Here is a 27,355-nt window from a genome sequence, read left to right as displayed (position 1 = left end):
GCTCAGCACTTGCTGCCGCACCCTTATCTAAACAGAATGATCTCTCCTTGAGAAATGCATGTTTGAATAAAGGATGGAGAAATGTTAATGAGTTTAAAAAAGGAACTTTATTTTTAAATTGGTACTATATATTGTAAGCAAATCTGGTGGAAGAGTATAACATTTTCCAGCTGTCTTGCCTGCTTGTTACAGGTGGATTGTGTTGAAAAAAGCATCTCACTAATAATGTGCACAGAGAAATATTTGAAACTCAGTTGTAATTTAAGGTATGCTGTGTGTGGAAGATAAGAGATCCTTCCTGGACCTCTTCATGCATTTCCTCAAATGAAGAAGCCGAAGGACTGCCACCCCCTGCTACCCTAGCCAATTATTTATTCTTTCAAGAGCTGCATCAGAGTTGATATATCCAAGTCCACTGATGCAGTTCTTCATAGCAAGCTCATACAGACTTCTAGTGTTCTCATGGTGATCAGTTCATATATTACCTCTTGCTATTTTAATGTATCCCATCTTAATTTGAGGTACTTTTTAAAATTTTGGGTCGTTTTCCATTTGACGTAATTAACAAACATTGAGAAATTTTATATACCACCTCTTCAAAGAATGGCTTCAGGCAGTTCCCAAAATAAAACATGACGGAAAATATAATACAATCATTAAAGTTAACAAACCATTAAAAACACCAATTAAAGCATAAATCAGCTTAAAACTTTAGGAACCTAAAATTATCATAATAAAAGAAGAGATTGGATTTATACCCCACCCTCACTTGGAGTTTTAGAGTGGTTTACAATCTCCTTTCCCTTCCCTTCGTCACAACAGACACCCTATGAGGTAGGTGGGACTGAGAGAACTCTTTTGAGAACTGCTCCTGCGAGAATCTTTGTTTTGTATGAGAAAGTAAGCCTTATCTCCTATACTTAAAAGGAAACATACACCAGATACATACTTTTGTTTTATGCTTATACTTCTTTGTTTCCTAGATCCACGTGAAAGCTCACTTTGACTATGATCCATCTGATGACCCCTATGTCCCTTGCAGAGAGTTAGGCCTATCCTTTCAAAAGGGAGATATACTCCATGTAATCAGCCAGGAAGATCCAAACTGGTGGCAAGCTTATCGAGATGGAGATGAAGAAAATCAGCCTTTGGCAGGCCTTATTCCAGGTATTTTATCGTGGAATGCCTAAATAGTTGCAAAATAGTTCAGGTAGTACTGTTCAAAACACTTTATGAACATGTGGACTGTTGCTGTGGTTTGAGCTATGAGCCATTTTCTGCTGGCCTATAGGCAAAAAAAAAAAAAATAGAACATTTCATCTTAGGTGTTTTCACTTGCCAACCTCAAAGACCATATTTCAACAATCTCCCTTTCTTTAACCGGATGATAGCAGGAGAGCTTTAGTGTTGTGGTAGCTGAGGTCACAGACCTGATGTGTGTTTTCAGGATTCGGGTCACTGGGCATTACTCTTGCCTTATTTCACTGTCCAGTCAGTTTGATCTAACATAGTAGTAATAAGATGCTGGTTTCTAATGTCCTCTTCAGGATAAGACTTTCAGTTAATCTCTCCCCTTTATCCTAAATAACTCAAAAGCAAAGTATAATTCAGGTGCTACAAATACTCTTGGAAAGAGGAGGATATGTTTAGATTTCTGCTGTAAGAGTCAAGCTTAGGGCTTTGTTGGTTTATCATGCTTTGGGAAATGATACCACTTGTAGGGCAAATGTCCTAATGTATAAAAGCTGCTTCTTCTTACTGCTAGTATGCTCTGCTTTGATATATAGCTTTTAGCAGATAGACATCCAGAGGGCTAATATTCTTCAGTGCTAGACTGCAATTTATGTTTTACAAGTGGGAAACTGCAGGAAGCTCATGAGGAAGGCGCATTCCCCCACTTTTGCTTCCTTCCCTCTCCCCATCTTCCCCTTTCTTTCTAACCCTCCACCAAGTCAGTCCCTTCATCTTTGTCTTTCTCTCTCCCCCCTCCAAGTCAATCCTCCTTCCTTCTCTCTCCTCCAAGCCAATACCCCATCTTTCTCTCTCTCTCCCCACCCCCAAGCCAGTCCTGCTTCCTTCTCTCTCCCCCAAGTCAATACCCTGTTTTCTACTACGTGGCAGTGGTGGTAGTGCCTGGGAGCAGCTCCTGGTGGTGGCTAGGTCCAGAGCAGCTCCTGGTGTTTGCTGCGGCCAGGTTGGAGTCTCTCCAGGCATTCTCCACTTTTGTGTCTGTGCCCAGAGTCTCCACTCTGTGTCTGTGCCCAAAGTCTCCACACTGCTGCAGCCGGGCCTGGAACAGCTCCCAGTAATCCCTGCTGCTGTGGCCAGGCCCAGAGTGGCGCCCAGCGTTCCCCACCCCCACAGCTGGGCCTGGATCAGCTCCACAGGAGCAGCAGCTAGGCCCTCAATGGTAAGTTGCGTTGTCTGCTTATGCAACAGACAACACTTTATTTTGGGTGGAATTTAAACCTCCCAATGTATTTTTTTAAATATTCAGAGAGCCCCCCCCCCCCGAGTCTGTAGAAAACTTGCAGGGGGAGAGTATGCCTTATGTTTGTGGAAATAAGTATCTGCATTCAGAGGGGGTTGTTGAGAATATATGTTATACACATCTATGTTGACTTGCAAACTGAGAAGGGAGGACTGACTCCAGAAATAGAAATATAGTCCAAATTTATATATATATATATATATATATATATATATATATATGGATTCACCTGATTGGCTGATTCAGCCTAAATCAAAACCAAATCTAAAATTCTTTTTTAAAAATTATTTATTAAAATGCAACAATATATAATTTGGACCATATATAATCATAACGGTTTTTTTAAAATGCAGCTGATTGTTGCCAATTTTTATTTTCTGAATTATTCTTAGAATTTTTAATTGTTGTTTCTTTCACTATTGATAACAATTCTCACATCTTTATGAACCAGTCTAATTTGCCAGACAATGTTGGTTTTTTTCCACTAATGTGCAAATATCATTCTCTCAGAGGTTAGGGCAACCTTCTCTGGGATCAGTAATTATGGTATCAACACAATTTAAGAGAGATTTCAGGTCTCAGATTAAGGAGCAATCTCCATATTTCAAAAACAGTCTTTTGTACTGGAGTCCAGTGGCACCTTTAAGACCAACAAAATTTTGTTCAAGGCGTAAGCATTTGTGTGCATACACAGTTCTTCAGATACAGTGTCCATATATAGAGGTAGAGGGGAAGCAGCAAATTAGCATATGACGTAATGAAGATGTTTAACAGATGCAAAGATCAAACAGAAATAACAAGATTAGTTTATATGGTCACCATTTGTTTAGATTTAATTCTATTTCCCTTCATACCCTCACAATCAGTGAGGGAACGACGCTGCCGTGGACACTTCAAAGCAGCTGATTTTTTTTTCTTTGCTGAGCGCTGCAAGAAGCAGCAGATGGAAGGCTTCAGGGACGAGTTCTTGGAAGACACGTCTTCCCTCGGCCCTCAAACCGACGCCTTGGGAAAAGACTCCGGGACTGGCATGTCTTTTCAGCTTGCTGCGGTTCCCGGCAACGTTTCCCGCTCTAGTGACTACAGTTACCGCAGGCAGAAGCGTCCAGAGGAACCAGCGGACACATTTGAAGCTCCTCCTCATCAGAAGCTTGCAACTGGCGGCAGACATTTGGATGAGGGTTTTTTGGTGCGAATCTCACCCGATCGGCGCCATGAGCTATCTGCTTTGCCCCATGGGATGGTTGCCAATCTCCAGCCGGGAGCCACTACAGGAGGCCAGCCCCTGTCAAATCAAGCCTCCACGGTAGACCCAGCCCTGATGCAACAGTGTGGTAATGTACCCAACCCAAAAGGGCCTTTTTCTAACGAGTTTATGGCTATGCTCCAACAAACGATTAGGCCCGAGTTATTCAATGCTTGCCAATCGGAAGTTATGGGCATGGGGTCAGTGGGGTCCAGATCTCCTTCCCTTCCTCCTCCCCCTTCACGTCGCCCAGAACAAAGTGTGCTCAAAGAGGCCATTTGGCCAACTAAGGCAGCCAGAAAGCAGATTACTGACTCTAGATTACTAGAGGAAGACTCAGAGGAGATTCATTCAGATGTGGAGTCACAGCCCAAAGATCAAGAGAGTTTTATCTCAGATGAGGAGGTGGAGGATGTCTGTGTTCTGGAACAGTCAGTTTGTTGCTTTAAAGCTGATGATTTCCAATATTTGTTAACTAGAGTCATGGCAGCACTGGCACTCCAGGATTCCTCCTCCTCTGAGGAGAATACCAGTACTGATACCAATCCCAGAAACAAAACTACAGGGGATAGGGAGTTTTTTCCAGGTTCACACACAACTACTAAGGTTTTCCCATTTCCACAATTCTTTGAGAGACAACTCAAAGCTGAATGGGGAAAACCTGACTCCAATTGTCAGTTTCCTGGGTTTGTGAAAAAGCTATATGATTTACCTGTTTTTGCAAACGAGATGTTACAGGTTCCAGTAGTGGACGTCCCAGTGACCACACTTCAAAACTCGGGTTTGGTGTCAGAAGACGGCCATGGTTCCATCCGGGATAACTGGGACAAGAAAATTGATTTGGCACTAAAGAGGTCACACAAGGCGGTAACCATGGCAATAAAGGCATGTACAGCATCCTCTATTGTATGTAGAGCAGCTGTTGTCTGGGCTAGGAGACTCACCCAGCTGTTACCAGAAAATAATAAGAAGTTAATTGAGGGAAGCTCTAGGCTGCTTAAGGCAGCAGAGTTCATGGCCGACACTTCTTTAGACACGTTCACCTTTTGTTCCAGAGGTTTGGCTTCAGGGACAGTAGCCAGAAGAGGCATCTGGCTGAGAGCATGGCCCGCAGACAATCACTCCAAACAAATCGTGATTTCTTATCCGTTTCAAGGAGAAAAACTCTTTTGTAGTGCCTTAGACAAGATTTTAGTGGAAACTAAGGACGAAAAGAAGGCCATGCCAAGGAACATTCGGAGACCTGATAGAAGATGTTTTTATTCTCAGCCCTTTCGTTCCTCACACACCTTGGCCAGATCTAGACCCTACTCAGATACCAAAAGATCGTCCTGGAATCAACCCCTTCAGAAAGGATTCAATAATCCTAGATTCTCCAAACAGAACTCAGACCGTTGAGACAAGCAGGACCGGGAACCAAAGTTCAACAAGGCGTGACTGGACTTCTATTCCGGTAGGGGGAAGACTACATCATTTTCAAGACGCCTGGGAGGCTTCCCAGGCAGACTGTTGGACATTAGAGATCATATCGTGCGGTTATGCAGTAGAATTCAAAAACACCCCACCGTTTCCTACTGTCCCCGAATCGAAAGAATCCTACAAAGAGATCAATAATGAACAAAGCCATAGCATATCTTCTCGAAATCAATTCTATAGAACACGTACCAACAGAACAGATGGGTCGAGTCGTGTATTCAATATTCTTCACTGTCCCCAAGAAGAACGGAGATTGGAGAGCAATACTCGACCTAAAGTTTCTCAACAGATTCATTCATCTCCGACACTTTCGTATGGAAACCCTAAAGTCAATCACAGAGGCTCTGCAACCAGGGGAGTTCCTCACGTCATTGGATCTAACGGAAGCTTATCTACACATTCTGATTCTTTTATCCCATCGACATTTCCTTCGATTCTGCGTGGGACACAGACATTTCCAATTCAGGGCACTCCCCTTCGGCTTAGCCACAGCCCCCAGAGTATTCACAAAAGTGATGGTGAACATTGTGGCCCATCTCAGGCAACAGGGGGTTCATGTTCATCCATATCTAGACGATGTTTTGATCAGATCATCGTCCAATCAGAAAGCTCTATCAGATGTCCAAACAACTATCTGGCGTCTACAGGAACATGGTTTTCTCATAAATCTATCCAAGAGTTTTCTAGAACCAACACAACGGTTGGAGCACCTGGGGGTGATCATAGACACACGAAAGAATTCTCTTTTTCTCCCAAATGACAAGATACAGAGAAGCAAGCAGCTCATGAATCTGGTCATCCGGAATGTCCACACTTCGTTATTGACTTTAGTCAAATTGATGGGTTTGCTCATCTCGAACATAGATGCAGTTCAGTGGGGCAGACTACATATGAGACTTTTACAAAACTTACTCTGCCCCCACCAATACCAGATCATGGAAAAACAGAATCCACAGATTAATGTCACCTTAGCGGTCAAGCAATCTTTGATGTGGTGGTCCAGGGATTCCAACCTTCGACAAGGGAGAATTTACTACCTTCTTGGGGAGATACCGCTGTTCACAGATGCCAGTCTGTCAGGATGGGGAGCAACACTTGACAACATTCCAACACAGGGTCGCTGGTCACCATCAGAGACTCAACTTCTGATCAATGTATTAGAGTTACGAGCAATCAGTCTAGCCCTATTATTCTTCACCGAACTAGTGTGGAAGCGACACATACTAGTACGAACAGACAATGTGGCTGCAAAGACTTACCTGAACCATCGGGGGGGGGGGGGGGTTGAGATCCTCGGCTCTGTGCAGAGAAGCAAAGACATTATTCAACTGGGCAGAATATCATCTTCTGTCCATCAGGGCAGAACACATCAAGGGCATTACCAACATTCAGGCAGATTGGCTCAGTCGAACGACCATACAACTAGGGGAATGGAGATTAAAGTCGTTGGTATTCCAACAGATAGTCAAACAGTTTGGACGACCAATCATGGATCTGTTTGCTTCTCACAACAATTATCAGGTACCAAGCTTTTGCACCAGATTTTTTCATCTGGCTGCAGCAGCAATGGATGCACTGACAGTGATTTGGTCTCAGGGCCTACTGTATGCCTTCCCTCTGATTCCGGTGTTATTGAGATTTCTTCGCCAGGTACAATACCAGAAGGCGCAAGTTTTCTTAGTAGCCCCGTGGTGGCCACGACGCCCATGGTTTTCTACTATCCAAAAGCTATTGACAACTCCGCCTCTCTGGCTAGAGAGTTCCCCAGACATGTTGACGCAGGGCCCAATTTGGCATCCACACCCAGAATGGCTGCAATTGACTGTGTGGAAATTGAACGGTCTACATTCCTGAAGTTAGGTTATTCTTCAGAGATTACTAACACATTATTGGCCTCCAGGAAGGAGTCCACCACTAGGATTTACAATACTGCTTGGAAGGCATTTCATAGGTAGTGTCGCAGAAAGGCAAGGGACCCCCTAAATCCATCAATTCAATCCATATTGGAATTCCTACAAGATGGTCTACAATCTGGACTGAAACCAGCCACCTTACGTAGACAAGTAGCAGCATTAACTTCTGTATTGGGAATGATACAGGGAAGAGACATTTCCAGACATGCACCCGTACAGAAATTCCTAAGGGGGGCCACCCTCAAGTGTCCTCCACAGGCTCACATATTTCCGACATAGCGTTTACATACTGTCTTGTCTGCACTCACGAAACCACCCTTTGAACCTACGCAGGACATTTCTCTAAGATGGTTACGTTTGAAGACCATTTTCCTGATAGCAATCACATCGGCAAGAAGGGTTTTGGAAATTAATGCGCTGTCTGTGAAGAGAGAACTCTGCGTTTTTCACAAGGACATCCTTCGTACAGATCCCACTTTTAAGCCCAAGGTTGTGTCTAAGTGTCACAAGTCCCAGGAACTTCATTTACCATCATTCTGCCCAGATCCTAAACATCCCAGGGAATTAAGGTGGCATAACTTAGATGTTAGACGTTGCCTGAAGGCATATTTAGTTAGGACTGAACCAATCTGGAAAACGGATGCCATGTTTATCAACGTTGCACAACCAAAGTTGGGCCAAAAGATGTCAGCCTCAGCCATCAGCTATGCTATTAAGCAATGCATTACGGAAGCCTATAGAGCAATGAAATTAGAAGTACCCAGAGGGATCACAGCACATTCAGCCAGAAGTGCAGCAACTAATGCGGCTTTTAACAAATATGCTTCAATAGACGAAGTATGCAGGGCCGCAGCATGGTCTTCTATCTCAACGTTTGTTCGGCACTACAAACTAAACACAGTTTAGCAGAAGCAGCATTTGGCAGAAAAGTTTTACAACATGTGTTCCTGGAAGAGAGCAATGCCCCACCCAGTCATTAGTCTACTGCTATAGGAGAACCCATAATGGCCTCCGACTCAGAGGGAGAACGATCATTGGTACTTACCATGAGGGGTCATTCTCCTCTGAGTACAGGACATCTTGCCCACCTCACTACATCGCTCATACTAGGGTCTATTCTGCCATGTCTGTTTCTTTCTCTTGCTGCTTTCTTTCTTTCTTTCTTTCTTTCTTTCTTTCTTTCTTTCTTTCTTTCTTTCTTTCTTTCTTTCTTTCTTTCTTTCTTTCTTTCTTTCTTTCTTTCTTTCTTTCTTTCTTTCTTTCTTTCTTTCTTTCTTTCTTTCTTTCTTTCTTTCTTTCTTTCTTTCTTTCTTTCTTTCTTTCTTTCTTTCTGTTATGCTTGTTGCATCTTAACTCATTATTACTGTTAGATTTTTCTGAGTAAGGTTGATAGTCTAGGAACTGCTTCCCGGAGTTTCCCAACTGAGGAGAAGGGTGTTCCAGGGTCATGGGAAGAGGAAGAAGAATAATTCTTTTTCCTGCCTCCCTGACAAGATAGTGGAAAGCACCCAAGATGTCCTCCTGTACTCAGAGGAGAATGACCCCTCGCGGTAAGTACCAATGGTCGTTCTTTTAATATGCTAAAAACATTTTCACTATTTTGCATATTAATTCACTGTGCACTCTCTATATATGTAGGATTGCTAATTCCATCCCATACTATTGTCTGATGAAGTGTGCTTTTAGCGCAGAAAAACTTACATTCTCAATAAAATTTCGTTGGTCTTAAAGGTACTACTGGTCTCCAACTTTGTTCTGTTCTTTTATCAAGCCTGTGTTTATTTTATTGCTTTAAGAAGATGGATTCAGTAGTTTATTACTTGGCACATAAAGTGGTGGGCATATTTATGAAAATTAAAATATATAAGTGTTTGACAGTGTAATCCTATACAGATTAACATCTTTCGAAGTCCCTCAAAGTCAATGGATTTTAAAAGGTATGGTTTTGCTTCTTTGTGGTCTCTGTGCATCACACCCATGGGGTAGCGTGCCTGCGCTGACCCCGATCGGTACTTAACAAGCCAAAGGATTTTTGCGCCCAGACTCCAGTGAGCATGCACAGGAGCCCCAGCACACATGCTCACCAGAGCGGGCGCAAACATCCCTCCAGTTCTCTTCTGACCACTGTGCCGATCAGTCAATCTCCTCGCTCCAGCCGGAACTTTTCGCTACACCTTCTCCCCCTCTTCAAATATTCTCTTCTTATTTACATCTCAAAACAAAAGAAACCTTAAATAAACATAGTGTGGGAGGGGAAAGTGCAAGACTTTACTTTCCTCAGTCTCGGACACCCCCCCTTTTTTCACTGCCTTTCCTTGAATGGAACGGCGCTGGAGGGTGTTTTTAAAATGGCTCTTAATGTGGGAAAGCAAATTCCTCTCCTGTTGGCCCCCTCTTCTGCTCATCCTTTCTCAGGACGACTCTCAACGTAATGTAGATCTACTCCTGCATTGTACTGAGTCGTTCCCGCAGATGAAGGAAAACTTGAGCTACACGCCTGTGCACAAAGCCCAAGTCGTCTCTCACACCGACTGGAAAGAGTGGATGATGCATGGCCCAACTTGCTATGTTGGTGCCCGAGCCCTCTGAGAGCAGGGGAAACTCTCATGGCTCTTATCCCATTCCGATGCTGACTGCTCTCTCAAAGGAGCAAACTCGACATTGAAATTGAAGTCCTCACTACCTGTCAGAATTTGCGCTGCAGGGAGGATAAGGAGGAGGGCAAGCTTAGCAAACTTGACTACAGTCATCATATGCCACTCGCCTCCATGAGAGGATCCGTGTCGGGAGTCGGAGGTCCTCCCCACCGACTGAGCTCTCCAACACTCAACTCGCTTCCGTCCTGGTAGTTCAGCTCTTGCAGCTTGGAGTGCAAATGCACTAGCAGCCTCTGAGCACCAGCAGATCTTCTTCGTGGTCTCTGTGCATCACACTGATGGGATATAGGCGCCCACGCCGATCACGATCGGTAAACTCAAAAGCTGCGGATTTCCGCGCCCCAGGCCCAGTGCGCATGTGCAGAAGCCCCACCACGCATGCCCACTGGGACTGGAGCGGACATCCTGCCAGTTCTCTTCTGACCGCCGCTTGGATCAGTCGATCATTCGCTATGGTCGGTGAACTTTTTCTTGTTGTTGTTAGAATTCAGATTTCAAAACTCACAGAGACTTTCTATATATGCTTCATTTTTGTTTGGTGAGAGTAGAAGCGGAAAGGATCTTCAGTTTTTCTTTGGTTCCTTCCCTTTTCCCGCTCTTCACCCCCCCTCCCCCTCGCATGGAAAAGCAGGGATTTTTCAAGAGGTGTGCAAAGTGCAGGAGCAAAATCGCCCCTCCTGATGGCGACGCTCTTTGCCTACTCTGCCTGGGAGAGTCACACATACCAGACTCGTGCACACACTGCAAAATTTTCGAGGCAGACCAAAAAGAACCGGGCAGCCCGCCTAGCAGCAGCTCTAATGGAACGGGCATTGTCCCCCAAGAAAATGTCGACAGCAGACCACAAACTGTCGACATCGGAGTCGGTCGATACTGACAGACCCCCTACCGACGCCGATCGCCCCGCAAAAGGAACGGGCTCGGCATCTAAGTTGGTCTCCTCCACTCCTGCAAAACGGCCAAGGGAGGAGAAGGGAGCGCATCCGGAAGCAAAAAGGAAGAAGAAGACAGACAAACTCAAACACAGGGCTGTTGCATCTTCCTCTCCCATCTCACCATCAGAATCGACGGCCACTACCATACCTCCGCTGAAGCTCTTTGCTTCGCCACGCCGTCGGCTAAGCCCCCCGATGCTGGCTTCCATGTCAACCCAGATTGCCATCTCATCGGACTCCGATCGTGACCTGGAACTGACACAACGCTCGGGGGCGGAAGATAGCCCACCCGAACTCATCCATACTGTGGCAGAAACCCTTCGGTCCCGATCTCCCCTTCGAGATCGTTCGGACAGCCCTCGTCGGGGCCGATCCTGCAGCCCTCCTAGAGGAGGCTCCTCCATGCCTCGGCATCGATCCCGAAGCCTCAGGCGTGATTGCTCCAGAAGCGTGCAGAGAGATCGATCCAAGAGCCCTCGACGTCGACGCCGATCTCAGGAATCGGAGGAAGGGAGGTCCCCGCGCAGTTACCAAGGGCGTTACCCAGAGACCGCTCTCCACCTCGGAGGCCACCACCACCAATACCCTGGGACCAGCAACAATGGCAGTACCTGTACGGGTCGTACCCGTTGCCTTCAATGTTTCCTTGGTTCCCCCCAAGGCAGTCGGATTGGGAAGCTTCGTGCAGGTCGCGAACATTGTATAGACCCCCGAAACATGCCCCATCGGCATCTATGTCGAAGCCGCCAGACGCTGAATCACCGCGTAAGCAAAAGGTCTCCCCACGCTCCCGAGGCACGGAACAGGTCATAACCCCAGAGTCGTTGAAGGCTCCAGACATTCCAAGACCTCCATCAGAGCACACTGAATCGTTGGAGGGCTCCCCAGATCAGAGGAGGGCTCGATCCAGGAGGAGCAAGGAGTTTCTTCGTCTCCAGAAGAGCCATCACCCTCACACAAGGTGGTTGAAGAACAGCCCATATCCCCGTCAGAAGACCTCAAATCCTATGGGGACCTCGTAAAACGGATGGCCCAGACCTTATCTTTGCCCACAGTCCAACCTCAACCTGTGGTCACAGACAACGTCTTCGACATCGTCCAGATGGACACCTCTACAGCCATTGCCTTGCCGCTAACTACGGTCATGCTGCACACAGCCAAATCTTCCTGGGACAAGCCTGCTTCAACACCTATATCCTCGCGCAGGCTTGACCATATGTACCGTATCCAAGAATCTACAGCTGAATTCCTGTTTAACCATCCCAAGCCGAATTCAGTCGTAGTGGCCTCATCGTCAAAGGCAAGGAAGACACATGCATCCCCCCCAGATAAAGAGGGGAAGAAGCTAGACAACTTAGGCAGACACCTTTATTCGGCGAGCTCGCTTGGAGTCAAGGTGGCAAACTATTCAGCATGCATGGGGCGCTATTAATATGCTCTATGGGACCAGCTGTCGAGCATCTTGCCAGGCCTTCCTGAACAGGCTAAAAGCGCCATCAAAAAGATTCAGAAGGAAGGTATGACGCTGGCCAAACAGCAGTTCAATTCTGCAAAAGACTCAGGTGACATAGGGGCGAAGACCATCACCTCAGCCATTACCCTAAGACGTCACTCCTGGTTAAGGTCGACTGCACTACAGCCAGACATGCAGTCATACGTCGAAGACCTCCCCTTTGATGGAAACGGCTTGTTTAGCGCTAACACGGACTCCGTGTTACAGGAGATGGACAAAAGTATCAGAACATCCAGAAACCTGGGAGTGCCCATCTCATCTAGATCTCAAAACAGACGACCCTGGAACAAGCCCTGGAACAAGAAACCATTCACGAAACAACCCGCGGAGCAGCAATGGAGGCTAAAGAGTACAGCATCCTTCTCCAAGCCTCCATACAATCCCAAATCTAAATACTCTTCTGCCTCTTCCCAATCCTCTCACCAGAAGGGAAATAGGCAGCCCAAACAGGGACTTTGACTGCCCTTCCCCCTGCTCCTCCTCCCTCCCCTCAGCTTCGGACCATACCAGGCTTTTCCCCCACTTGCAGGCATGGTCCAGAATCACCACGGACAGATGGGTCCTATCTATAATCCAACTGGGTTACCAGATAGAGTTCCAGCAAAATCCTACAGTTCCCACCTTCGTTCACACTACAACATCACCTACACTACGAGAGGAGGTTCAGTCACTCCTTCAGAAGAACGCAATAGAACCAGTCCTGACAAACCAGGAGGGACAAGGGTTCTACTCCCAATATTTCACAATCCCCAAAAGAGACGGGGGTCTTCGACCCATCATGGACCTCCGGGGCCTAAATCTCTTCATTCCACACCACAAATTCAGGGACTTCCGGGGAAGGAAAATGACGAGCTGAGCTGTCTCTCATAACGGGAGCAGGCTGAAACTTTTGTTCGGGGTAGTAGAGGGCAAATTAATGCCTACTGCCTACTTTTCTCAGTGAGAGAAAGGTCCAAGACTTGCACAGAAACTTTAAAGAGATTTACCTTGGCTGAAAGGAAGCCCTGGAGAGGTCTTCTTTGAGGCTTTGAGGGGTCTCATGGAGTCTGCATAGTCAACGTCTGCAAAAGTTCTCAGAGTCATTGATTTGACATAAGCTCGTCAGGATCCTAACCTTCTTGGACATTTCTAAACAATTAAAGCTTTGAAAGACCAGTGGAAACTTGGATAACTGGAACAAAAGGTACAGAAGTTTTCTTTTCATTCCGGAGCTATTTATAGCTTAAAGGGACAAAATTAAAAGGTGGGAAAAAGAAAAATAGAAAGCTTGCAAGAAGAAGAAGGAAGGGGTGAAGTTTGGATTGTTTAAATATAAAGGACAGTGCTAAAAACTGCTAAAAAGTGAAAAGGAACATTGTTTAGTCTATCTGCGGTTTTGAAGAAAAAGCAACTGCGTCACATTGGAACAGACCTGCAGCACTTCTGAGCAAGACAGGAAGTACGTCAAGTATCGTGAGATCTCCATGAGAGTTGATGGTGACAGAGGCAGGAAGCAGTAAAGAAAAAAGCCTACTCTATACCATAGAGAAACATCGGCAGCCATTGCTGGGAGGCTAAATCCAAAACATTGTTCTTAAAAGAATCTGGGACATTAAAAATTGTCAGAATCAACTGGAAAAAGGGTAAGAAGACAAGAACTATTGGCTACATTATTTGTGGGCTCCTAGGGTGATTTTAAAAGGGAAATTTTTTTGAAGAAGAAGAAGTAAAAAATCGCGGCCGCCATTTTGGAAATTTTAGAGACTTCTTTGATAAATATCTTGATTTTGGGGGCTCAGAAACCAGCGAAATTGGGCTTGCTGGAAAGGGCAAGTCCTGCTCTATTGAACCTGACTGTCAGATTGCAAATTGGTGAGGTCAAAAATTTCATCATTTTTTAAAGGGGAATTTTTTTTTAAAAAAATGTATATCTTGGCCTAGGAAGCTCAGAGGAAGATAGAATAAAGTTTAACTAAAAGAGTAAATTGAGATCTTTTTAATTTGGTAGTTAAACTTGTAACTTGTGAGACCAAAATTTTTGGTATTTTTTTTTTTACTTCTTCTATCCCTTTGTTTTTTGCTTAAATGTCTGAACCCAAGCAGACCCGACAAAGGGCTCTTTCATTAGAGAAAATGCAGGACCAATTGGATGCCATGGAAGTCAGAATAATGAAAGGAGTTAGGAGAATGATAGATGAATTAAAGGAAGAAATTATCACAGAGATTAAAAAAGAAGTGGATGATTAAAAAAAAAAAACCTGAGGAAACAGCTAAGAAAGTGCAGGGGGTGGAAGAGAAAGTAAAAATACATGATACCACCTTGTTGAAAATTCAAGAAAAAGTGACAATCCACGACTGTAAATTAATGGAAACTCAGATACGTCTGAGAGGAGTACCTGAAGCAGAGAATGGTGATTTGAAAGGATATATAATAAAAATAATTGCAGAATTTTTAGAAGAAGACCCAGATGAGACCAAAAACATGTATGATCACATGTATAGAGTTAATTCACTTTTTGCCAAGAAAAACAATTTACCAAGAGATGTTGTTATAAGATATATGACAAAGGAAATGGTGGGAAGGATCATGAACAAAAACTTTGAAAAGTCACTGATAGTAGGAGGCAGTAGAGTGAGAATCATGAGGGAGCTGCCAAGACAAGTGATAAATGACAGGAGAATATACAAAAAGAAAAACTGAAAGACAATGGCACGAGGTTCAGATGGATAATACCTGAAGGTTTGAGTTTTGAACTTCAAGGGAAGAGAGTTACAATTACAAATGCTCAGGAGTTGAGTAGATTTTTTGAAGAAAATAAAGAATTTGCACCATGATGGATTACAAATTACTGTCTTGGAACGTTAATGGACTAAATTCACCACAAAAAAGAAGGGCAACATTTCATTGGATCAAGAAGCAAAATTGTAATATAATTTGTTTGCAAGAAGTACACATTAAACAAAAGGATTATACATTTTTATGGAATGAACAATTGGGAACGGAATTTTTTTCATTGGCTGAACAGAAGAAAAGGGGAGTAGTTTTCTATATTAAACAAGAATTGGAGCCAAAGTTAATATTTAAAGATAAAGATGGAAGATTTGTAGCAGTTGAGATAATATTAAGTGGGGAAAAAACGTTGTTATTGGGACTATATGCACCTAACGGTGCAAAGGATGCTTTTTTTAAAGACATTACACAACAGTTGGATGAGTTGACTTATGATCAAATACTCTTAATGGGAGATCTTAATGGAACAGTCGAGAACTCATTGGATAGATCTGGAGGGGAAAAAAATGATGGGAAAGAAGGGAAATTGCCAAAGTCTTTCTTCGAATTAGTTAAACAAGAAAATTTAGAAGATATATGGAGGAAGTTTAATCATGAAGTGCGAGACTATACTTTTTTTTTCTGCAAGACACACCACAAATTCAGAATGACCTCCCTGCCGAACATCCTTCCTCTTCTCAATCAGGGAGACTGGATGGCTACCCTGGACCTGCAGGACGCTTACTTTCATATCACCATACATCCAGCATACAGGAGGTTCCTCAGGTTCACCATAGGAAACACTCACTATCAGTACAGAGCTCTGCCCTTCGGCCTCTCCACGGCACCGAGGGTCTTCACAAAGACAATGGTAGTGGTGGCAGCCCATCTGAGACTACAGGGAATCACAGTGTTCCCATATATAGACGATTGGCTCCTGGTAGCAGATTCAGAAACTCTCCTGCTACAACAGATAGACACCACCCTGGCCCTCCTACGAGAGTTGGGACTGCAGGTCAACAGGAAGAAATCCTCCCTTCAACCCTCCCAGAGGGTACAGTTCATAGGAGCTATCCTGGACACACGAGCATGCAGGGCATTCCTACCAGTAAAGAGGGCAGAAGACATCATTTCCCTGGTACAGGTCTTCCTTCACAACTCATCGGTCACGGCACTGCAGATCCAACGCCTTCTGGGCCTAATGGCATCTACCACAGCGGTTCTACTGTTCGCCAGATTCCACATGCGAATACTGCAACTGTGGTTCCTCAAGAACTTCAGATGCCAGACGGACCCCCCGTCTCGCAAGATGACCATTCCACAACCAGTCTTGTCTACCCTGGACTGGTGGCAATGGAAAGGGCACCTTCTACAAGGGGCTCCATTCCACAAACAAACCCCTGTGGGGTTGGGGAGCGCAGGTAAAGGGCTTGTGCGTGGGAGGCAAGTGGCCTCGATGCCACCTACGGTACCACATAAACTTTCTTGAGTTATTGGCGATTCATCACGCCATTCTCTCCTTTCGCCTATTACTTGCAGACAGGACAGTGGCGATCCTGACGGACAACACAACCGCATTAGCCTACATAAACAGGCAGGGCGGCACAGTGTCAAGGAAGTTGTGTCTGTTAGCACTGAGGATATGGGAAATCTGCAGAGAAACAAACACAACTCTAACGGCCACTCACCTTCCAGGCAATCTGAATGCCTGTGCAGATTTTCTCAGTCGAGGAGGTGCCACACTCCACGAGTGGGAGCTCAACTGGGAACTTCTCCAACCTGTGTTCTAGAAGTGGGGGACACCAGAGGTGGATGTCTTCGCCACACGCAGCAACTCAAAGTGCGAAAAATTTTGCTGCAGGGGAGGAGTGGAACCGCTGTCGTTGGGAGACGGCTTGCTCTTCCCTTGGTCTCAAAGACACGTGTACCTATTTCCACCAATTCCACTAATCACCAGAGTGGTGCACAAGATTTACAGCGAGCATCCCAGGGGGATCCTCATTACCCCGTGGTGGCCCAGACAACAGTGGTTCTCCCCAGTTCTACGACTGTCCAAGGGAATCTTCCATCAATTCCCCATGGTTCCGGACCTTCTTCTGTCCCACCAAGGGCAGGTGATACACCACGACGTCCTGCACCTAAAGCTAACGGCGTGGAGGCTGGCTTAGGGGCATTGTCGGTAAGGGCACTACATGTCATCCTGAACAGTAGAAAGCCATCTACTCGGAAGTCTTACGAGTACAAGTGGTCGAAATTCGGGCACTTTGCCTCAAGCGCCTCGGCAGAACCTAGAACAGCGGGCCTTCCGATTATTCTGGATTTTTTGCTCTCCTTACTGGAAAAAGGTCTAGCAGTGTCATCAATAAGGGTGTACTTGGCGGCCATTTCAGCCAACCATGAACAAATCGAAGGTCATTCGGTTTTTACACACCCAGATACTAAAAGATTTTTACGGGGTCTTATGAGGCTCTATCCGTCAACAAGGCGCCCGGCCCCCATGTGGGACCTGCCAGGGGGTTTACAAGCGTTGGCGGGGAAACCCTTTGAACCAATGGCGACATGTTCCCTTCAGTTGCTGTCATGGAAGACAGCCTTCTTAGTGTCTATTACCTCCGCACGTAGGGTGGGAGAGCTTGCCGCGTTACGCTGTGATGACCCATATCTGCGATTCAGCACTGAAGGGGTTTGGCTACGACCTGACATCACTTTCCTTCCAAAAGTGATCTCCTCGTTCCACTTGAACTCAGAAATATGTTTACCTGTATACTTTCCCAATCCACGTACAGAATTGGAGCAAAAGCTTCATGCCCTGGATGTAAAAAGAGCACTTTCTTTCTACCTACATCGGGTAGGACCGGGTCGTAAGGACCCCAGACTCTTTGTCTCGTATGCTCTGGCTTTGCGGGGCGTCAGAGTTTCATCCCAAAGAATCTCTAAGTGGATTACAGAGACTATAAAGCTGTGCTATTTACTAAATAAGAGACCTCTCCCTGGACCTATTAGAGCCCACTCTACCAGGGCCATGGCCACCTCCGTGGCTTTCATGAAAGGTGTGCCGCTAAGAGACATTTGCGAAGCTGCCACGTGGTCCTCCCCGCATACCTTCGTTAGACATTATGCGCTGGACCTTTGCTGGCATAGACGTTCGTCAGTGGGCCGTGCTGTTCTCCAGGAGCTTCCCTGCTGATACACTGCTGCACCCTCCTCCAGGTAGGATGTTGGCTTGTTAGTCTCCCATCAGTGTGATGTACAGAGACCACGAAGAAGATAAACAGGTTTCCTACCTGTAACTGATGATCTTTGAGTGGTCATCTGGGCAGTCACACTACCCGCCCTCCTTCCCCTCTGCTGCTGGTCCATCTTGAAAGGGCTTACGCAGCGGTCAGAAGGAACTGGCGAGATGTCCGCTCTGGTCCCAGTGGGCATGCGTGGTGGGGCTTCTGCGCACTGGGCCTGGGGCGCGGAAATCCGCAGCTTTTGAGTTTACCGATCGTGATCGGCGTGGGCGCCTATATCCCATCAGTGTGACTGCACAGATGACCACTCGAAGATCATCAGTTACAGGTAGGAAACCTATTTTTCCTGCTCGGCTGTGGTCCTGTGAGCACCGGTGCCAGAATGTCCCTGCATACCGATGTTCGACCTCGATAGTGGAGGCCTATCAGTGGCGAGGGTGGCGGCTCTTCATTCGCCGCCACCCCCACCATCCGACCTCAACAGTGGATGCTAATCGGTGGCGAGGACAGTAACACTTGCTACGTCTGTTGCCGCCGCTGCCCTCACCCTTTATGTGGGTTAAGTGATGGGGGCAATATCTGCATGGGGTGCACCCCGTCCCAGGCATCTTTCCGTGTTTTTGGCTTCGAGAGCCTTTTGATTGAGTCCAGCATTTGAAGCCTCCCAGAAGCAGCCATTATACTGGCTGTTGGCAGCAGTAACCAGACCGACCCGATACTGGATCAACACTGGAAAGGGTGCTCTCACTAATAATTTGAGTGAACTGACAAGGCTCTGTCATCAGCACCACATGTCGGTGGTGTTCTCCTTACGTTGACCTCTCTGATGCAGAGCAAGCTTCAGCCATTCTGCACTAGTTTGATTTGGCCAAACGTCACTGACTGTCCCTGCTTTCATCATTGAAAGGCATGGCACAGAGTGGTAAGCTGCAGTACTGCACTCATCTCTGCTCACTACCTGAGTTTGATCCCAGCAGAAACTCAGTTCAGGTGAAAACATCGTGGTGCGACGTCACCCCAGAGTCAGAGGCGACTGCTACTTGCACAGGGGACTTTACCTTTACCTTTAATTTAATCTGTAAAGGATTCTTTATCCATGCTGATCCCTCCTCTAAGTCCCTCCCTCTGGGTGCATGTTACATGCAGGAACCTGGTACTGAGCTTATGCTCAGTCACCAAAGTCTAATCCGGGAGTCATTATTGGAGAGAGAGAGAGGGAGAGAGAGACAGACAGACAGACAGACAAACAGACAGACCACTGCCCCTATATATCTCACGGAGAGCCAGTTTGGTGTAGTGGTTAAGTGTGCGGACTCTTATCTGGGAGAACCGGGTTTGATTCCCCACTCCTCCACTTGCACCTGCTAGAATGGCCTTGGGTCAGCCATAGCTCTGGCAGAGGTTGTCCTTGAAAGGGCAGCTGCTATGAGAGCCCTCTCCAGCCCCACCCACCTCACAGGGTGTCTGTTGTGGGGGAGGAAGGTAAAGGAGATTGTGAGCCGCTCTGAGACTCTTCGGAGTGGAGGGCGGGATATAAATCCAATATCTTTATCTTCTTATCTTCTTCATCTACAACTCTGGCATGTCTGTCCTAAACAATATCCTCCTGCTGATTCACCAAGAGGATAGGACATTTCCAAATCTACATTTGCCCTGATGTCAGATCTACACGTGGGACACCATTTGGCATCCTAAGGCTACACAGTCTTCATCAGAACCATGATGCTCTTTGCAGTCTACAGCTACTTCTGGGGTATAACTATGTGCCTGCAACTAGCTGTCATGAGCCCTGATGAGGAGGAGCTGAACGGATTAACAGCCCTGGAAGAGTTGCCAGCCAGTTCCTTAGCTGAACAAACAGCAGCTGGCCCATCAATCACTCTCCAGGCACCAGTGTCAGCTGTTGACGATCAATCTCCTCCAAGCTCTCCTCCCATCTCAAGAGTTCAAAGCAGACTACGGAAAGAACTTTCAGAGCAAAGACATGAGGCACGCCGATGCTTCAGATCTCTCAGCCCTGAGTTCTAGCAGATTCACTGCCACCCAGGGAGCAGGCTGATTGAGGCCCCCATATAGCTCCCATCCAGGACCTGGTAACCTTGTGGAAGCAACAAGTCTATTCGTTGGCTTGCATCCATGCTCCTTCCTGATTCCTGATCCTGACCTGCTTGATTTCCTTGGCACCCTGACCTTTTGGCTTTTGGACATTGACTTCTGATTCCGGTTTGTGATTCTGCATTGGTGACTTGACTCCTGCTTGACATCCTGGACTTTGACCTTGGACTGGCTTTGGACTCCTGCCTGCCTGCACCCTGAGAACGTGACACTAGCTATCTGGCTTTTGGCAAAATCCAAACAGACCCTCACTTACTACATTAGGTCCAATTTTGGGTGCAGGGTAAATCTACCCCCCCCCCAAAAAAAAATAATTAAAAGGAGGAAAAATCCCACCAAGGTCCAGTCTATAGGAGAGCATGGAACCTAACTTTTAAGATTTCTCCCCTTCCTACACAGGGCGTTGGATGCTGCCCCCTTTTTGTACATATGTTCCAAGCACTAAGACAAGGCACAGCTTCCTACACTCAACGCCTCTTCTGCCTCACGGCCTGACCACCTCAGTCTAGATGTCTACCAAACTCCCCATGCACTTCTTCCATAACTGATGCCTCAGAACTCTTGGATCTTTCAAAGACCCCTCATGGTTCTTCCTCTCCCTATCAACCAGTGGCTCAGCCATAGAACTGGTGGACAATAGGACCCTCTAGGCTTTTGGGAACACCTTTCCAACTCCCTACTCTTACAATTGTAATCATTGCCAGTAACTTCCCTAGGCCCTGGAATGCGCACACAAATGGTCGTGTCAGGAACCCAAGACCTCACAACTAGGCCAACCACCTTATTACTTTCCTAGAACTGCCATGCTTCTTTGAGTGACTACTTGCAGCAAAGGCTGTTTCCATTCTTACACAACTTCCACAGCTCTCATACACATTACGGTCAAGGTGGACTATTGCCGAACTCTCTGTGCCCTTGCTCTGAGAGTATGGGCAGACGGCATGGATCTCCATTTCACTCCTGCAGGTTTCCCACTAACTTGGAGACTTGAATGGGCAGATGGATCCTTTGAGCCACAGGGCAGCAGCCCCTCATGAGTGGAGGAATCACCTGAACATCTCTCTGACGAGCATTATGCCTTTGAGGTCCCCTCCGACTGTTCCATTACCACTGTTCAAGATCAGAAATGTCAATATTCTGCCCCAAAACATCCTGCCCTTGGGGGATGGCCTCCTGTTCCCAGGACTAAACTAGTCTCTCTACATGTTTTCATGTCTCCCTCAAATCACCAAGGTAGTCCATAAATTATTGAGGGATGGCCCTCAATGCTCTCTGCAGCACCGTCATGGTCTTGCAGTCGTTGTTTCCTCTTCTGCTTTGTCACTCTCCTGGGACATTTTTCTACCCTTCTCCTGTCTTGGATCTTTGCCTGATGCATGGAGACCAGACATTGTGTCACAGTGTACTCCTCTTCTCACAGATGGGTTGGAAGGTCTTACTGTGCACTCCTCTTTCAGGAGTCACCCTGTGGTAGAGTAGTAGAAGCTCTCCTCTCTTTAATGACACAATTACGGATAGTCCTGATTGCCCCCCCCGACAGCCTCCTTGGGGGGGGGGGAGGGAGACCTCCTGCCATCTATAACCTTACACTATAGTTAGTAGACTTTTGTCCTCAGCTCCTCTTCTATTAAGGTCGGCCTCCTGGGTGCTGCAGTACATTGTACCCCCTTTTGACGGGTACCTGCTATGCATTCTCATGCTATGTGGTTCCTAAAAGGCCTCCTCTGCATTTATCCCTCGGTTGAACCACCCACTCCACCTTTCTCCTGTCTAACCTGACGGGGAAACCTCGTCCCTGGCCACCTGGCCTATTTGTTCCTTGTCTAGTTAAGCAGTGTTATTGAGGGCTATCAACTCCGTCAGACTGATAGTTGGACTCAAACCTCTATGTCATGATGCCCTTCCCAACAGAAGTTATTCAGAGGGATGGAGCACAGCCGGACAAATAGGCATGAGAGAGAAGCTGTCGCCATAATGATTCTGTCCATGTGTGTGCTATTGGCTTGCTGCTGAGATGGGGGTGGGGGGAGGGACAGGGTTGTGCAGGACCACAGGATTGGCCAATCCATTGCATGTGACTGGGAGGGGGGGTGGAAAGCCTGCGCCTGAGAGGCTGTCAACCCGCTTGCAGCCACCCACTATCAGAGACTCATAACAATGGCAGGCAGACAGGCAGAGGCATTGCATCCTCTGCCTTGCCGCAGACAAACAGGAAGCACAAAGTGCAGGAGTCTGCTGCCAAAGACAGAATGTGTGTATGGGAACAAACAGACAGTTCCCCAACATGCCACCAAATCCAACAGACAACCTCTCCACACGGAGTCAGAGACCCCCTGTGTCACTGTGACACCCCCTGCTATGTGCATGGAACTCCTCCCCCGGGGGCTGCAGACCTCAGAGTGTGAGATATTGGCCATGCATCCACTCTGTTAGCCCCCCCCCCAGGTTGTGCGGTGAGCACAACAGCCTGTGGGGTTGTGCAGGTTGAGGTGCAGCACCCAGTGCAAGACTACTCTCCCTCCCATGGGATGCATGGGGCGAAGACCTCCCCTCCCCTGTCCAGCCCTGCGGCAGTGGAGTGGCTCATAGTTTTCCTCCTTGTCCCCTCCTCACGAAACAAGCGAGCCCATCCTCTAAGGCATTTTCTGGGAAGCCCACTGACAGAGTGGCGGGGGCGGGGGCAGAGAGGAGCGAAGCAGAAGCCCAGCAGGAGAGACAACACAGTTGCACATCTAAGCTTTTTTTGTGCGGCAACCAAGCAGAATAGCATCCCAGCTGGAAGTTGGAAAGTCTTGCATGGCAGGCTCCAATTGGAGGGGAGGGAAGGAACAACTGATTGAGTGGAGGGGGGTGGGTGGGTTTGAAATGCCGCACACAAAAGTCTCTGTTGAATTCGCACCTGCAAAACAGAGAAAGAAACCCATTGCATTCGGGAAGGAGTGCCATGCCACTTGCAGCTGGGGAGGTGCCATCCTGACTGGGGCAGCAAAGGTGGCGGGGGAGGGGCGAACAAACAACCCCGCAGCACATGATGGAACCAGCCAACACACAGCCACCTGTCCTGGGTTAAAGTGTTCCTGGCTTGCTTGTACTTCGATAGCCATGGGAGCTGTAGCGTGGGACTGTCAAAGCCATGGACTCTCTTAAAGGGACAGTTGCTGACCTGCCTCCCCACAGGCAATGGAACAGCTGCCAGACACGCCCCCCCATTGCCCCACCAGGGGTGGAAATGAGAGGCAGAGGACAGACAAGGGAGGGAGCCCTCCAGTGGCATGCATGGACTGGGGTGAATGCCACATGCCAAAGCACGCTGCCAGGTTCCTGTGCCAGAGATGCTGGTAATTTGCCCAGCCTTGAGCAAGGGGAGGGGGGGCAATGCAAGGGTGCGCAGCCGCACTTGCTCATCTATGTGCGAACACTCCAGAGGCCGTAAACCTGTTGGGGCTTGAAAACAGGAAAGGTTAGCCACGGAGTAGAGACTTTGCTCTTCTCCTTGCAAGTCAAATAGCTCACACTGTACTGCCTACGTGCCTTCTCTGTGCAGCTCCCTCCACCAAGTGCTCCCACCCTCACGCTAAGTCCACATGGCAGTGAGCTCTGTGGCAGAGTCCCATGCCTTGCGCCCTACCCTACTTAAAGAGTTGTGCGAGGCTAGAGCAGAAGCTTTCCTAGGAGACGGGGAGTGGTGATTGGGTGTTGGGGAGGGGCTTGACCAGCCCAGGGTGTGAAGTGATTGGTGAGGCAATTACACAGCTTCCTAAGGAGTTTGCAAGCTGGTGCGGCAGCAGCGGACTTTGTTTTCTGTTTCAATACCACGCCAGCATTTTCCATGGCATAACTTTACACCTCGGGGAGGGGGGGGCATGTCAGGACCCAAAGTTCTTTGAGAGCTGACTAAGCTGGGGCATGCCCCTGACACTGACCCCCTTCAAGCTGGCGTACGTATCTCCACTGCACTTCCGCTTGGGCACAGGGCTGAGGCACCGCTGCCCTCTCGCTCAAGTGGACCCATGCTTGTATAAGGTGCCTCTGCCCGAATGTAAGTGGGCTTGCGCCTTCATAACTGACTTCCGTCGACATAGCCGTTAGTTTGCTCCCAAAGCTCTTTCAGCCCCCCTCATAGGATTGCGCTGTAAAATTTGTCTTTAAAAGCATTTCACTGACTCCAAAAGGGGGAAATATTTTGTAGAACGCTTTTTTTCCTCTGCTCCCCCAAATTTCTAGTTATTCTGTTGATGGGGGTGGAAGGAGAACAAATTTTTTTTGGTTTAGGTCTATTGGATCCCACCAAAATTTGGGATTTCCAAGAAATCCCAGGTCCCAATACCGGCACAGTATTGGAATCAGGGATTTTTCAGAAATCCTGAATTTGGGGGGGCTCTAATAGACCCAAGAGGAGAATTAGGTAGTGAATGAAGTTGGCATTTTATTTTTCTGAGATACAGGCTTGGCCACCACATCAGAGAGATACTTCTTGGACTGAAAAATAATATATACTCAAAGAAAGATATGAGAAGATCATTGTATTCTTCCATCAGTGCCAAATGGCAGCTTTAAAAAACTAATGTTGCTAGTCAGTAGCTCATGAATCAACAGAGTAGGCTTAAGTTATCTTTAAAAGTGAAATGCAGTTTTAGTATTATGTCTGAAGCGCAAAGCTCTTCTGAAGACTTCAGCAAAGCATTCTCCCTGTGAAAAATTAGAGAAGCAACAGCTAAACTTGCCTAACCCCATCCAAGCAGCTCACTTTTGCCCACACGCTCCCATACTCATTGCAGTGTCCAGCCTGCATCCCTCTCTGCCTCTTCCTACTAGCTGACAAATTAAGGAGGTAGATAGAAAACTGGTTTGCTGCAGCAGAAACTGTGGCATTAATGTGTTTTGCAGTCACCCTGAAGTTTTTCTCAGCTACCTGCTGAGGAGGAAAAGGAGAACAATGATGGAGCTGACTGCAGCTGAGCTGGACAAGAAAGTATTCATCTCATCACTCAGCTGCAGCCTTGCTCACTACAGTCTGCTGTTTGTCTGGTTGACTATGCACCACCTTCCCCACCTCAGAGATTCAGCATAAGTTTGTCTGGGCACTAGGCAAAGAGGGAAAGGACTACCATAAACCTACAAGAACCCATGACCCACTTCCTTGAGCTTCGTGACTGGGAAATTCTGAGTTAGATAGTCACATCCACTTTCGATATGCTAAAATTATTCTGTCAAAAGTTTTCAGTGCCTTTGGGTTTTCTTCTACAGTTTAAACAATTTAAGGGGAAGTACATAATAGTTTATTTACTGTGTTTCAAGTATTTTTCTGGTATTATACAAATAATTGACACATGAAAAGCTAACTTCATTTGAATATAACATTTAAACCACTCTTAATTTCTTTTTCTAACCTTGTATTTCTTGCTCATAGTAGTCCTCTTTTTTTGTTTAAAGTCCTAGTTTGAAACTATTCTTGCCAACAGAAAAATGTTTCTATGTACACTTTTTTTTAGTTTTTGTACCATCATGCTCCCTGTTTAGTCTGCTACATCAATCTTGTTAGGTTCAATAAACAAAAACTGTGCCATAAGGACTTTAAGTTGTTCTCTAAAGAATACAAGGTTAAATGTTGTCTTGTTAAAAACAATACTGTTAAGTTCCTTTTTTGAAGATCTTTGATTTGCTAACGTCATGATTTGAAAACAGTAGACTATATGGATGGATCTAATGGGGCGGGGGGGGGGGGTCAAGACATTATTGCTTTCCTGTCTGTAATTTAAGTGGCAGTATTTGAGATGGGAAGCACATAGTTCAACCCCAGAGAGTTTTTTTAAAAAAATCTATCTAGTTGTTCAAATAAATAGAGGAAGAAGTAGTCTTTCTTACACAAATAACTCTTAACTCCATGTTGTTCCCTCTAATCACCTTGGCTAATGAGAAGCTTCTGCTTAGTAAATGTTTGTTCTTCGCTAGGTTGCTTTCTATTATGCATAGAACTGTGCAGAAATATATTTACTGCCAATCTAAGGCCATCCTGTTGATAAGGATTTTCAGTATAGCTATTTTATAGACAATGACATTATAAGCAGTCTTCATTTTCTGAATAGTAACCTGTACAACAGCGTCAGCATTGTGGCAAGTCCCAAGTTATAGGTCAGAATTTATATATTTTCCAGAGTTGTTTGGCTCGCTTGTTAGGCTGCCAACACTATCATGTTAGGATGTTGTGTAAGCTACAGCCAGAATTGCAAAAAGGCTCTGTGTATGCATAGAAGATTTGTCTTGCCATATATCAGTTCTTCATTCTGAGAGACTATTGCATAACTGTTGCTTCTATGCACTTGAAGTTAATACTCTGCCCCTGTATCACAGTAAGTAGGGTTCTCCCTACTGAATAAGCTAAATACTTATTAGTAAAATCAGTTATGCTACTGCAGTTCTACCCCCGAATAGCTACCTTGGTAAGTTAGGGGGAAGACCTGGCCAATAGCTTTAGCAAAGAAATTTGATATGCTTATTAACAATACTGGAAACAAACACACTGGCTAACACATTTAGTAAAACTTGGGGTTAGTAAACATTTAGCTATAATAAAGAATTATAAATGGTGTTCCATTAGATTCTCTGGGAAGCAATAAGTTTCTGGTATGGTTTCAAAATGTTCTAAATATCAAATTCATATATCGAAGCAGATGGCTCTGCAGTTATTTAGTAAATGTAAGAAACAGACCGTAGTTTATCTCTGAAAAGTATTACATTTAAGGTGCATCTAAGTGGAAGTATTATACATGGTTTCAGTCCACAACAACTTTGATAATGTTATATTGTGTTGTATACCTTATATTGTGTTTTATACCTTTAAGAAAGAGACACAGCTGCATGGAGTTTCCTAGAATGGCTTTCTTTAAGTAGAGTTAGTTTTCAAGCTTTTTGAAGAGAGCTGGTGCCAATTTTTTATGCTATCTGGTGTGTAAGAAAGTAGAAGTGAGAGGTGAGAAATTTTGGAGGTTCTTTCCCTGGGTTGAATGAGATTGCTCTTGATAAA

At 46.2% G+C, this 27,355-nt stretch overlaps 1 protein-coding gene across 1 annotated transcript in view; it reads left to right on the top strand.

Annotated features, from left to right (window-relative positions):
- LOC132590107 (protein PALS1) overlaps positions 1–27,355 on the top strand; it is a 136,374-nt gene that overhangs the window by 87,517 nt on the left and 21,502 nt on the right. Inside the window, exon 9 of the mRNA XM_060262962.1 lies at positions 984–1,167. Coding sequence (XP_060118945.1) covers positions 984–1,167 — 184 coding nt within the window. The remainder of the gene's footprint in view (positions 1–983; positions 1,168–27,355) is intronic.

This window comes from Heteronotia binoei, chromosome 21 (assembly GCF_032191835.1).
Source record: "Heteronotia binoei isolate CCM8104 ecotype False Entrance Well chromosome 21, APGP_CSIRO_Hbin_v1, whole genome shotgun sequence".
Lineage (NCBI taxonomy): Eukaryota > Metazoa > Chordata > Lepidosauria > Squamata > Gekkonidae > Heteronotia > Heteronotia binoei.
The sequence above is the reverse complement of the archived record's forward strand: the minus strand, read 5'-3'. Positions and strand labels throughout refer to the sequence as shown.